This window comes from Melitaea cinxia, chromosome 13, assembly GCF_905220565.1.
Source record: "Melitaea cinxia chromosome 13, ilMelCinx1.1, whole genome shotgun sequence".
NCBI classification, from domain to species: domain Eukaryota; kingdom Metazoa; phylum Arthropoda; class Insecta; order Lepidoptera; family Nymphalidae; genus Melitaea; species Melitaea cinxia.
In genome coordinates, this window is record NC_059406.1 from 11,522,330 (window position 1) to 11,535,187 (window position 12,858).

The following is a 12,858-nucleotide window of genomic DNA, read 5'->3' on the forward strand; positions in this document are numbered from 1 at the left end:
AAAGTCGGGATAGCACATATCGAACTCGCTACAGAAGACTACACACAACACAAAAATTCGACGCTTAAATAAAGCTGATTGGTGTTTTAAACGAAACTGCCAAAAGGGTAAGAATTTTTAATTGTTTTCACAGCTTTCAGCGGCAACGATGTGGTCTCTGTTTGCAGTGGATATGAAATACGCTCTAGAGGAACACGAGCAGCATCGTCTCTGCAAGTCTTCCGCTTATATGAATCTTCATTTCAAGGTACGTTTAAAACAAACTTACTTCAAAAAATTGAAATATAAAATAATTTGAAGTGGGCTTTAAATTTAAAAGCACTTTTGAATCGTCTTATTACAAATTAAAATTTAATTTGTTTTAATTAATTATTGAATGTAAATTCTGGACAGAATAATCGACAAAAAGTTACACTTTTTAGTATAAATTTAGTCATATGTGACATGAAATACATCGCTACTGGATCCACACATCTTTATGATTTATATAGTCCTGAACCGAATAATATACTTAAAAATATTATGAGTTAAACAAAAGCTTTTAAAAATCATCAACGCAACAGTTCTTTCAATTTTAATGACCTTTCAGTTTATCCTAAAATAACTCCATTACTTGCTAAGTGTACCAAAGATTAAATTTTACCATTTCTCTTTATTATTTTAAACAAAACATGGATTAAGAATAAAAGATGTATTCCATTAATGGAAGTGAAAAATAATTACATTTTACTTATCCGGGAGTACGAAGAGTATTTACGTAATAATAGTTCATTTAATTTGGAGCCAACTGGTCTTGTTTTGAGAAATAGAAAAATTAAAAGTTTTCATATAATTATAAAATATATAAACCTGGGTTTGTAAAAAATATTACATGGATATAATATACATTTTAGGTGAAATGGCTGCATACGAATTACGTGAAAGATGTTCCTCCATACTGCGGTGCAGTTCCGGAATATCCAGCGTGGTTCGAACCCTTCGTGATGCAGTGGCTCAATGAAAACGATGATGTTTCCTTAGAGTACCTGAACGGAGCATTCAACAGAGATAAAAGAGATGGGGTTAGAGTTATTATATGCTAGATTTATTTGAAAAAAGTCTTCGGCAACTAATTCCTTTATTTATACTTTTAATAACTTTAAAAACAAAGTAGATTTAATTTAGTTCTTTGTAATATAAGTCAAAGTAAAAGATGACTAGCTGCAAAATATAAAAACAAATGGTACATAACGTTTCCGCTTCAGCCTGTAATATCCCACTGCTGGGCATAGGCGTCTTTCCCAATGTAGTTTAAGGATCAGAGATTAATCTACCACGTTACTCCAATGCGGGTTGGCGGATATATTCCCTACTATGAGTAACAATCGCTATTAGGTCTATATGATAAAAACCGGGACCGACACCTTAACGTGCCCAAGGATTAACAACCAGACTGAAAATAAATATTTTATAAACACAAATATCAACTCCGAGCGGGAATCGAACCCGAGACTGTCGGTGTTTAGGCGCCACCGACACGCCATACGGCACCATTACACCAGAGCGGTTGTCAACCAACGCTACAACACGTACATAATTATTGTCGTAGTATTAATTTTATTAAGGTCTGTTTGTATAATTGCCGTTAACGGTATTGATTAGTATAGATGAGGGTATCCAACAGATAAAAGTTTTTGATACATTATTCTTTTTCATCATTGAATTATACTATATTTATGGCATATTTCTTTTCGCATTTCAGAATCTAAAAGTGTGTCTTAATTGAGAAATATAGTTCTCATAACCTATTCTGTCTGCTGCTGCAAAAGTCTATTTGTAACTAATGTGTAGGATAAACTTAATTCCTAACCGGCGGAACAGCCCCTCAGTATTTATTCTGAAATAAAAAAAAAACATTAATATACCAATTCTAAATAAAACACATATTGCTATTACCAAAGTAAATTTGATATTCTAATCTGAGGGTTTTATAACTAATATTTTTAAACATCCTTTACAGTTCCAAAAATCTAGTGAACATGCGCTCTTCAGTAACTCAGTCGTGGACGTCTTCACGCAACTCACTCAATGCTTCGACGTGGTATCAAAACTCGAGTGTCCAGACCCGGAGATATGGAAGAGATATATGAAGAGATTTGCCAAGACCATCGTGAAAGTACTCGTGGCGTATGCCGACATCGTGAAAAAGGAATTTCCTGAGCATTTGAAGGAAGAAAGAGTGGTATGTTAGAAAATATAGAAAATTAATCGAAGTTAATGTAATAAATCCTTTTTGGTTACTTCGGTATCATTTGTCCTCGTTATTCATAAATATAATATTTCGTCGTTATGTATTTGTTTCTCTCAAGCTGATAATAAATATTTGAGCGACCTGAAAATGCCGCGTATTGTAATTAATTTTTTAAGTAATTAAACCACAATAATACTTTAGTACATACGAGTATGTATGTATTATGTATGTAGAGTATGTGTGTACTTATGTAAGTATTATTTTGTGCAGTGTAGCTACTGGTACTTATACTGGTGGTCAATAAATTAAAATAAAATGTTAATTAAATAATAGGATTTCGTTTATATACATTTTTTTTCTTGCAGGCTTGTATCCTTATGAACAACATTCAACAATTACGAGTGCAGTTAGAAAAGATGTTTGAAGCCATGGGCGGTTCGAAGCTAGAACGAGACGCGGCTGACATCCTCAACGATTTGCAAGCGAGTCTCAATAGCACTTTGGATGAACTAGCTTCGATGTTTGCTATCAGGTATATAAGTTAAAAGTTGCTCGTTCAATCATAATCAAATTGAAAAGATAATGCCTTGTCTATCTTGTATTACATAACTTGATTTACAATACAAGTTTTTTAAAACATAATTTCTCCTCTGCAATAAAATAATAATGATAGAGCATGCAAAATTATCGCGTATTTTTTTATTAATTATCTTCAAATAATTGTGTTTACTTACAAACGAAACTTTTTTAAAGTCGGTTAAAAGGAGGTTACTCAATTCGACTGTATGTATATTTTTTATGTATGTTCGGGGATAACGTCGGTTATGAACCGATTTTTATAATTCTTTCTTTGTTGAAAAGGAGATATCCCAAGTGAGGTACCATGATAAGGAAACCAAGACCTGGTGATGGAATCCCAGATAAATCGAGGGGAGCCCTAGGAAATCGTAATGACGATTAGTGCGTTTAATTTTTTCGTCTACTTACGTTGTATTTTTTGTCGATGTAATTGAAGTAGGTTTTATTAGTTTGCTAGCAAACACAATTATTACAATTATGCCGATAAACAAAAACGACTTACCTGGTGGTAAGCAGTTGACGTAGCTTATAGACGTCTGCAATAACCATAGTATCGCAAACGCGTCGTCGACCCTACCCCCAACGATCTCTGGCTACCTTACCCTTCACAGGAACGCAACACTGCTTAAGAATAGCGTTATTTAGCTGTGATCTTCTGTAAGACGGAGGTACTTTTCTAGTCGGGGTGCTCCAGATTTTGACCAGGATATTTCCTACCTCAGTAAAATGTAATCTCTAAATTTGCATACAATATTTCTTTCATTAAACATAAAAATAAATGTAACAAAAGACTTAATAAGAAGATTTCATTAAACTTTACATACATAAGCCTGGGCAGGAGTTTTTCTAAGGAGAAAGGGGATGAATCTTTCTGCTTCCTGCTGTACCCTACCTAAGTAAAATGTAATCTCTAAATTTGCATACAATATTTCTTTCATTTAACGATCTTGTTATTAAAAAATCTTTTGATAGAATAAATGTAATAAAAGACTTAATAAGAAGTTTTCATTAAACTTTACATACATAAGTCTGGGCAGGAGCTTTTCTAAGGTGAAAGGGGACGAGTCTTTCTGCATAACTAACATCAGTCTTTTTCTTTAATAACGTCAATTAAAAAAAACTTGCCCCAGCCTGGAGACCCGCATCACCGCGAGTGTGAAGGAGCTGGGCGAGCTGCTGCAGAAGGTGTGCGGCGGCGCGGCGCTGCCGGGCGCGCCGCAGCCGCCCGCGCACCACGAGGCGGACGAGGTGCTGCGCCCGCTCATGGACATCCTGGTGAGCTCCAGCTGCTCAGTCAATGTTTTGTTATACTAATGGCTCGCGAACAAGCTTACTGCTCGCCGCGCCGCAGCCGCCCGCGCACCACGAGGCGGACGAGGTGCTGCGCCCGCTCATGGACATCCTGGTGAGCTCCAGCTGCTCAGTCAATGTTTTGTTATACTAATGGGTCGCGAACAAGCTTACTGCTCGCCGCGCCGCAGCCGCCCGCGCACCACGAGGCGGACGAGGTGCTGCGCCCGCTCATGGACATCCTGGTGAGCTCCAGCTGCTCAGTCAATGTTTTGTTATACTAATGGCTCGCGAACAAGCTTACTGCTCGCCGCGCCGCAGCCGCCCGCGCACCACGAGGCGGACGAGGTGCTGCGCCCGCTCATGGACATCCTGGTGAGCTCCAGCTGCTCAGTCAATGTTTTGTTATACTAATGGGTCGCGAACAAGCTTACTGCTCGCCGCGCCGCAGCCGCCCGCGCACCACGAGGCGGACGAGGTGCTGCGCCCGCTCATGGACATCCTGGTGAGCTCCAGCTGCTCAGTCAATGTTTTGTTATACTAATGGGTCGCGAACAAGCTTACTGCTCGCCGCGCCGCAGCCGCCCGCGCACCACGAGGCGGACGAGGTGCTGCGCCCGCTCATGGACATCCTGGTGAGCTCCAGCTGCTCAGTCAATGTTTTGTTATACTAATGGGTCGCGAACAAGCTTACTGCTCGCCGCGCCGCAGCCGCCCGCGCACCACGAGGCGGACGAGGTGCTGCGCCCGCTCATGGACATCCTGGTGAGCTCCAGCTGCTCAGTCAATGTTTTGTTATACTAATGGGTCGCGAACAAGCTTACTGCTCGCCGCGCCGCAGCCGCCCGCGCACCACGAGGCGGACGAGGTGCTGCGCCCGCTCATGGACATCCTGGTGAGCTCCAGCTGCTCAGTCAATGTTTTGTTATACTAATGGGTCGCGAACAAGCTTACTGCTCGCCGCGCCGCAGCCGCCCGCGCACCACGAGGCGGACGAGGTGCTGCGCCCGCTCATGGACATCCTGGTGAGCTCCAGCTGCTCAGTCAATGTTTTGTTATACTAATGGGTCGCGAACAAGCTTACTGCTCGCCGCGCCGCAGCCGCCCGCGCACCACGAGGCGGACGAGGTGCTGCGCCCGCTCATGGACATCCTGGTGAGCTCCAGCTGCTCAGTCAATGTTTTGTTATACTAATGGGTCGCGAACAAGCTTACTGCTCGCCGCGCCGCAGCCGCCCGCGCACCACGAGGCGGACGAGGTGCTGCGCCCGCTCATGGACATCCTGGTGAGCTCCAGCTGCTCAGTCAATGTTTTGTTATACTAATGGGTCGCGAACAAGCTTACTGCTCGCCGCGCCGCAGCCGCCCGCGCACCACGAGGCGGACGAGGTGCTGCGCCCGCTCATGGACATCCTGGTGAGCTCCAGCTGCTCAGTCAATGTTTTGTTATACTAATGGGTCGCGAACAAGCTTACTGCTCGCCGCGCCGCAGCCGCCCGCGCACCACGAGGCGGACGAGGTGCTGCGCCCGCTCATGGACATCCTGGTGAGCTCCAGCTGCTCAGTCAATGTTTTGTTATACTAATGGGTCGCGAACAAGCTTACTGCTCGCCGCGCCGCAGCCGCCCGCGCACCACGAGGCGGACGAGGTGCTGCGCCCGCTCATGGACATCCTGGTGAGCTCCAGCTGCTCAGTCAATGTTTTGTTATACTAATGGGTCGCGAACAAGCTTACTGCTCGCCGCGCCGCAGCCGCCCGCGCACCACGAGGCGGACGAGGTGCTGCGCCCGCTCATGGACATCCTGGTGAGCTCCAGCTGCTCAGTCAATGTTTTGTTATACTAATGGGTCGCGAACAAGCTTACTGCTCGCCGCGCCGCAGCCGCCCGCGCACCACGAGGCGGACGAGGTGCTGCGCCCGCTCATGGACATCCTGGTGAGCTCCAGCTGCTCAGTCAATGTTTCGTTATACTAATGGCTCGCGAACAAGCTTACTGCTCGCCGCGCCGCAGCCGCCCGCGCACCACGAGGCGGACGAGGTGCTGCGCCCGCTCATGGACATCCTGGTGAGCTCCAGCTGCTCAGTCAATGTTTTGTTATACTAATGGCTCGCGAACAAGCTTACTGCTCGCCGCGCCGCAGCCGCCCGCGCACCACGAGGCGGACGAGGTGCTGCGCCCGCTCATGGACATCCTGGTGAGCTCCAGCTGCTCAGTCAATGTTTTGTTATACTAATGGGTCGCGAACAAGCTTACTGCTCGCCGCGCCGCAGCCGCCCGCGCACCACGAGGCGGACGAGGTGCTGCGCCCGCTCATGGACATCCTGGTGAGCTCCAGCTGCTCAGTCAATGTTTTGTTATACTAATGGGTCGCGAACAAGCTTACTGCTCGCCGCGCCGCAGCCGCCCGCGCACCACGAGGCGGACGAGGTGCTGCGCCCGCTCATGGACATCCTGGTGAGCTCCAGCTGCTCAGTCAATGTTTTGTTATACTAATGGGTCGCGAACAAGCTTACTGCTCGCCGCGCCGCAGCCGCCCGCGCACCACGAGGCGGACGAGGTGCTGCGCCCGCTCATGGACATCCTGGTGAGCTCCAGCTGCTCAGTCAATGTTTTGTTATACTAATGGGTCGCGAACAAGCTTACTGCTCGCCGCGCCGCAGCCGCCCGCGCACCACGAGGCGGACGAGGTGCTGCGCCCGCTCATGGACATCCTGGTGAGCTCCAGCTGCTCAGTCAATGTTTTGTTATACTAATGGGTCGGCAAACAAGGTTACGGCTCGTCTGATGGTAGCGATTACCGTAGCTTGTAGACGCCTACAACACCAGAAGCATCGCAGTTCCACTGAAGAACTAAAATAGACGTAACAGCCAATTTCTTCGCTAAAATACGGCTAGGGTAGAGAATACAGTTCGAAAATGTGACGATATGAGAGATCAGACTTCACATGCCGTGATGCTTCCGGCAGAATATATGAGATACAGATCGCAAGCAAGAAAGTAAATAAGGACTGAGAGCGTCTAATCGATAGAGAGAAAAAATCCAAAGTCATGCTGCTTGAACGGTAAAGGATTTTGAAAAGAAATCACTAAGACATTTAAATCGCTTTTTTAATTACAATAAGGATTAATAAATATATATAATGTAAAGTATAATAAAATTAAGCTAAGCACTAAGCGATGTCAATGACTTTATATTATTTAGGTTACTTGCAAAATTGCTGTTTTACATATATTATGAAGTCCGTATTAAAACTATAATATCGGTACTTCTGCCTACATATACATACTTACATCGAAAAAATATACACATATTTTCTCAAACTAATTTAGTATTTGATTGACTGATTGATTTTCTACGGGCTATTCTCCACAACTCGACGTCTCAGTGCGCCTATTTTGCGTGGTAGGCTGGAGGCCTCATTCATGCCAGCCTAACTCCTTGAGGAAGCCTAGCAGACCCCTTGTGTTGCCGACGACTTCCCGGAGCGACCTCGGTATCCCGAGGTGTAGGGCCCTGTAGTATTAAACTAACTTTTATTAAACATTTTGAATATCATATCAAAAATTGACCGCTCCAGCGGGGTTCGAACCCGCGTCTCCGACTTATCGTGTCGTCGTCGTGTGTTAATTTTTGATATGATATTCAAAATGTTTAGAATTCCTAATGTGGGTAACACAAAAATAAAAATCTTAGATATTAACTTTTATTAAGTTTGATTTCCTGTGTTGACCTTCCCTCACATGTAATTTTTCGCTGAACTATAAACTGTACACATAACATTATTATTTTTATAGGATGGCTCGTTAACGATGTACGCTGAGTCTTGCGAGAAAACTGTTCTTAAGAGACTTCTGAAGGAACTGTGGAAGATCGTAATGAAGATACTCGAAAAGACCGTGGTGCTTCCTCCCATGACCGACAAAACAGTAAGTGACTACCTCTTAACATTTACAATAGAACAAAATAGTTATGAAGTAACTATAATATAATAACAAATTTGTGCTCCAATTTATCGTAAATATATTAAAACTATTATTAAAAACCTTTCGTTCTGATTATAAATAAAACAAATCAAATCAAAATAACACATATACTTCTATTTAGATGATGCTGAAGAATCTCACGAACAATGCGAAGAATTTAGCAGCGAACGCGAAGATCGAAGATATGACGCAGCTCTTCAAGAGCACGGTCGGCAAACAGGATGTCAAACACGCTCTTTCCGGAGTCATGGATATTTCGAAGGAGGTGAGTCAGCCGTTTGAAATTTCTTCGAACGAGCATTGTTCGATATAAATATTTATCTTAACCGTTATCCTTGGTAGATTGAAATATGATTATTCATTTGTAATGTAAATAAACAAAAATGAAATTAATGTATTTTTCAAAAAGTAAAAATAAATACAATTTGTTCTCTGTTGATCCCAGGATAACATAAATTGAAATAAAGAAAGTATTTTAGTAGCAGTACAGAATTTTTACGTAACAAACTGTAAATATAACAAGTGGCCAACACAAAAAATCATCGTTAAGGCTCTGCTATGCTCAAACATACTAATTGCTTATAAGACTTATAATATTTTATTACGAAACATGCAGATATCTAGACAATTTAGACAATATAGATTGAGTACCGAATCACGCGATCCGTTCACTTCGCCTTTTCGAGTCTATGTTTACTTTTTAGATAATTAAATATAATTAAGTAAAAAGGATTAAATAATAATCTATATATTAAAACGTGAAGCAAAAATTTTATACCCCTTTTTACAAAAATTGCGCGGACGAAGGAGTATGACATTTCGGACACTTAAAGTTTATATAGAGAAGGAGTGCAGAATGCTAATACTTATTTAAAAAGTATGCATAAAAAATACATACATATACATATTTGAAACACAACTTTTAATTTAAATTAATTATGGTTGAATTTCAACCACTTGGCGGCCACTAGTATTTAATACACTAAACTATAACTTGATAAACAAATTTGAAATTTACGTTATAATTACATAAATTCATACAACTTTAAGGCTGCTATAAATTAATCGCTTAGTCACTCTAAATATTGATAAAATAATGTATCGTTTTAAACAGCACTTATCAGCAGAGAAGAGTCTGACGCCGAAGCAGTGCGCAGTTTTGGACGCAGCTCTTGACACGATCAAGCTGTACTTCCACGCCGGAGGCAACGGTCTCAAGAAGTCGTTCCTAGAAAAAAGTCCCGAGCTACAGTCGCTACGATACGCTTTAAGTCTGTACACTCAGACCACTGACACGCTCATTAGAACCTTTGTTACTAGTCAGCAAAATCAAGGTAAGAAAATGAGACGAATTTAATCAAATTTGAACCTTACTTACAGGAACTAAAGGGCATATTGAAATATCCCATAAAACTCATCATTGGCCTTATAGACGGACTATTGATTTAGACAGTGTTAGACAGACACTGTGTCGCCTAGGACATTCTTCAGGAACACGCAGAGTTGCCCAAGCTCCGTGCCACCCTCTCGACCTCACTGGCTAGGCCCACAGGAACGACGAGTCGATACGTGTGGAGCCAGTTCGGCTGCAGGAGTCTTGCGCAATTTAGAGCTATGCCACGAATGCTTGACGGAGACCCCATTCCGGGTTTCAAATGAAGTTTTCCTTCTCCAGGACCCTGACGATTTTGAACCAGGTTTATCCCTCGGTCGCCTTTTACGACCCCCGCGGGAAGAAAGGGAGTGGTGCTATGCTACTCGGCCGACACCACACGGCACATAAAACTAGAGTTTAAAAAACTTCTTTGCCTGATAGAAATTAAAATTTTAGTGTATTAAACTATTTAGCTAAACGAATAGGAATCGAATAACAGCCTAAGTCTTGAAAAGCATTGAAGTCTAAAATATAATTATTATAATTGTTTTTTTTTTTTTTGCAGACGCAGCTGTTGCCGAGGAAGGTAGCGTTGGAGAGGTGTCGCTCCAAGTAGATCTGTTCACTCATCCTGGCACGGGTGAACACAAGATCACAGTGAAAGGTACGTTGTATAAGTTAAAATTTAAAAGCAACAATATAAACTGCGTAAAACAACATCCAATACGAATACATTTGTAAAAAATAAAAATTAGAATTTGTATTTGAAAATTATGATTGTTACTATTTTTGCGTTAGAGTAATCAATAAGGTTTGAATTTTAATTTGTTTTTTAATTGTTTTTCTTTTAGTGGTTGCTGCCAATGATCTTAAGTGGGTAATAGCCAGTGGTATGTTCCGTGCGTTCATCGAAGTAAACCTGATTGGACCTCATTTAGCTGACAAGAAGAGAAAATTCGCCACCAAGTCAAAGAGCAACAACTGGAGTCCTAAATTCAATGAGACCTTCCACTTGTAAGTTTCACTTGTACCTGTTTGACTAAGTTATTTATTTTATATTTTTAACGTTAAAATTTTTATACTGTCTGTTTATTTTCTGTACTAAGAAAGGTTTATATCAAAATATACCCATTGTGGTCGCACAACTTTTTAAAGCTAACAAAAATTAATCAAAATCAAACAAAAATTATCTAATTTGATAAAAAAGATTTTTTGCCGCTATTGCGACTATGTCGCTCTGTTATTATACATTTATGTTAATACAATTACATGATTGATTGAACTTCATCGACCAATTTATACAATTTCTTTGCCGAAATAGATTCTGGTTTTGTCAAAATACTATTACATTCTCTAAAATTCGTATAAAATAGTTTATTATAAAATAGTTTATTATTGATAAAATATTATTGCACCATTTTCTTGGCGTCTTCTGGTTTCGTTCTTAACACATTCCATTAATATATGATAGGCATCCTCTACTGCTCCACAAGCTGAACAATTATTGATAAAATATTATTGTACCATAGATATTAGATTTTCTAAAACTAGTAATGTGTGCCAACTGCAGCATGGTGAGTGCGACGGAACAGCTGGAGCTGTTCGAGCTGCACGTGTGCGTGCGCGACTACTGCTTCGCGCGAGAGGACCGGCTCGTGGGCGTCGCGGTCATGCGCCTCGCCGACATCGCTGAACAGGTGCGTGCCACACAACACCATTTATAAAGTTCTCGTGTCGCGGTGTTTGTAGTTAAACTCCTCCGAAACGGCTTGGCTGATTCTCATGAAATTTTGTGTGCATATTGGGTAGGTCTGAGAATCGAACGACATCTAATTTTGATCCCCCTAAGTTATAGCGGGGGGGGGGGATTGAGGAAGTTAGTATATAGCAAAACAACGTTTGCGGGGTCAGCTAATTTAACTCTAAAAATATTTGATCGATTTAGCCTGTAACATCCTACTGTTAGGCAAAGGCCAATCCTGCATGGGGAAGAAGGGTAAAATATTTATATTGCTAAAATTGTTTCAAGATTTCTGTGGTGAATGGATCCCGAAAATGGAACAGATGAAACTATTGACAAAACGTCCTTTATAAAAAATCTAATGTGTTTTACATTTTTATTATTTTTATTTTTAGGGATCATGTGCATGCTGGCTTCCTCTTGGTACTCGCGTTAAGATGGATGAAACCGGCTGGACAATACTTAGGATCCTCTCACAGAGGCACAGCGATGAAGTCGCGCGAGAATTCGTCAAACTGAAATCAGAAATGCGAGCAGAAGCACCTACCGGTAGCCAAGGACCGTCGTGAAGACCACGAGGAGCCACCGCGTGCCACATTTCAGCAGTTCACACATTCGGATCGTCCATATTGAGGATTACGACTGGAAAACCGGTTGTGATATATTAAATCATAGTGCTAATGGAGCGACCATAACATTTTTGAAACAAAAAACGATGATCAAATAGTTCAAAGTTTAATAACTCACGAGACAAGTTGAAAATCGAAATAAAATAAAAACATGTCGGCGCTCCGGCGGTTACCGGTCAGTGCTCGTACGTTTCATTCATATCCTCGACGTCGAGTGAAATCGTTTTGTAAATAAATTTACGATGTTAAGTTACGCGAATCGTAGAATATTTTGCACAAATTCGAATCATTAGCCAAAAAGACTGACCGTAGGCGGCCGGGCGCTGCTACGTCCGCCGATGTTTAGGCATACAACAAAACGAATTCCATCAATTGCTTTACTGTGGAACTGCGGAGATACTTATCCATTCGGCGTAATCTCCATGAAACTTCTGATGCCGAGCACAAAATTGATTCATAACCACATAAGCTGTTCATTTCTTCCATTACGTATAATGAAATAATGTATATATTTCAATTAAGAGTCATACGTTGAAGATTCAAGCGCTTACTCTCAGTCTGAGCTTCATGGACGTTAGCGTTACGTAGTTTTGCTGCATGCCTAAAGTTGTGTGTGGATACTTCGACACACGATTAACGTATTAAATATACTACTTGTATGGACCAAACCGTCGTCAATACGGACGCATTACCTATCCCTTAACCCCTAATATTAAATCAACATTATTTATCTACTTAATCATCTTATCGTTATACGTGTACAGTAAATAATATATGGCCTTATGTAAATTATTTCCCTCGTTTGTTGGTATACATATTATGCTTCTGTCGAGGAACGTGTATAAGTATTAACGTAATATTGAGTGTTGGGATGCGATACGAATTTTACGTTTGTCGTTACCGCGTGTTGTTAGTCATGCTCGAATAATAATGCACGTTTAGGAGATGAGTGTTTCTAAAATTGGATTAATATAAGTAGTATGATTTATCATATAATATACGGTCTTTTCATCTTTTATATAAACTCCT

At 41.5% G+C, this 12,858-nt stretch overlaps 1 protein-coding gene across 1 annotated transcript in view; it reads left to right on the forward strand.

Moving 5' to 3' along the window:
* LOC123659147 (protein unc-13 homolog A) overlaps positions 1 to 11,960 on the forward strand; it is a 55,130-nt gene extending 43,170 nt beyond the window's left edge. Inside the window, exons 16-27 of the mRNA XM_045594402.1 lie at positions 134 to 247; positions 894 to 1,061; positions 2,000 to 2,221; positions 2,596 to 2,762; positions 3,940 to 4,084; positions 7,896 to 8,027; positions 8,206 to 8,349; positions 9,199 to 9,418; positions 10,025 to 10,123; positions 10,311 to 10,473; positions 11,030 to 11,156; positions 11,596 to 11,960. Of these exons, the coding sequence (XP_045450358.1) occupies positions 134 to 247; positions 894 to 1,061; positions 2,000 to 2,221; positions 2,596 to 2,762; positions 3,940 to 4,084; positions 7,896 to 8,027; positions 8,206 to 8,349; positions 9,199 to 9,418; positions 10,025 to 10,123; positions 10,311 to 10,473; positions 11,030 to 11,156; positions 11,596 to 11,769 (1,875 nt within the window). The 3' untranslated portion in view covers positions 11,770 to 11,960. The remainder of the gene's footprint in view (positions 1 to 133; positions 248 to 893; positions 1,062 to 1,999; positions 2,222 to 2,595; positions 2,763 to 3,939; positions 4,085 to 7,895; positions 8,028 to 8,205; positions 8,350 to 9,198; positions 9,419 to 10,024; positions 10,124 to 10,310; positions 10,474 to 11,029; positions 11,157 to 11,595) is intronic.
* The last annotated feature ends 898 nt before the right edge of the window (positions 11,961 to 12,858 follow it).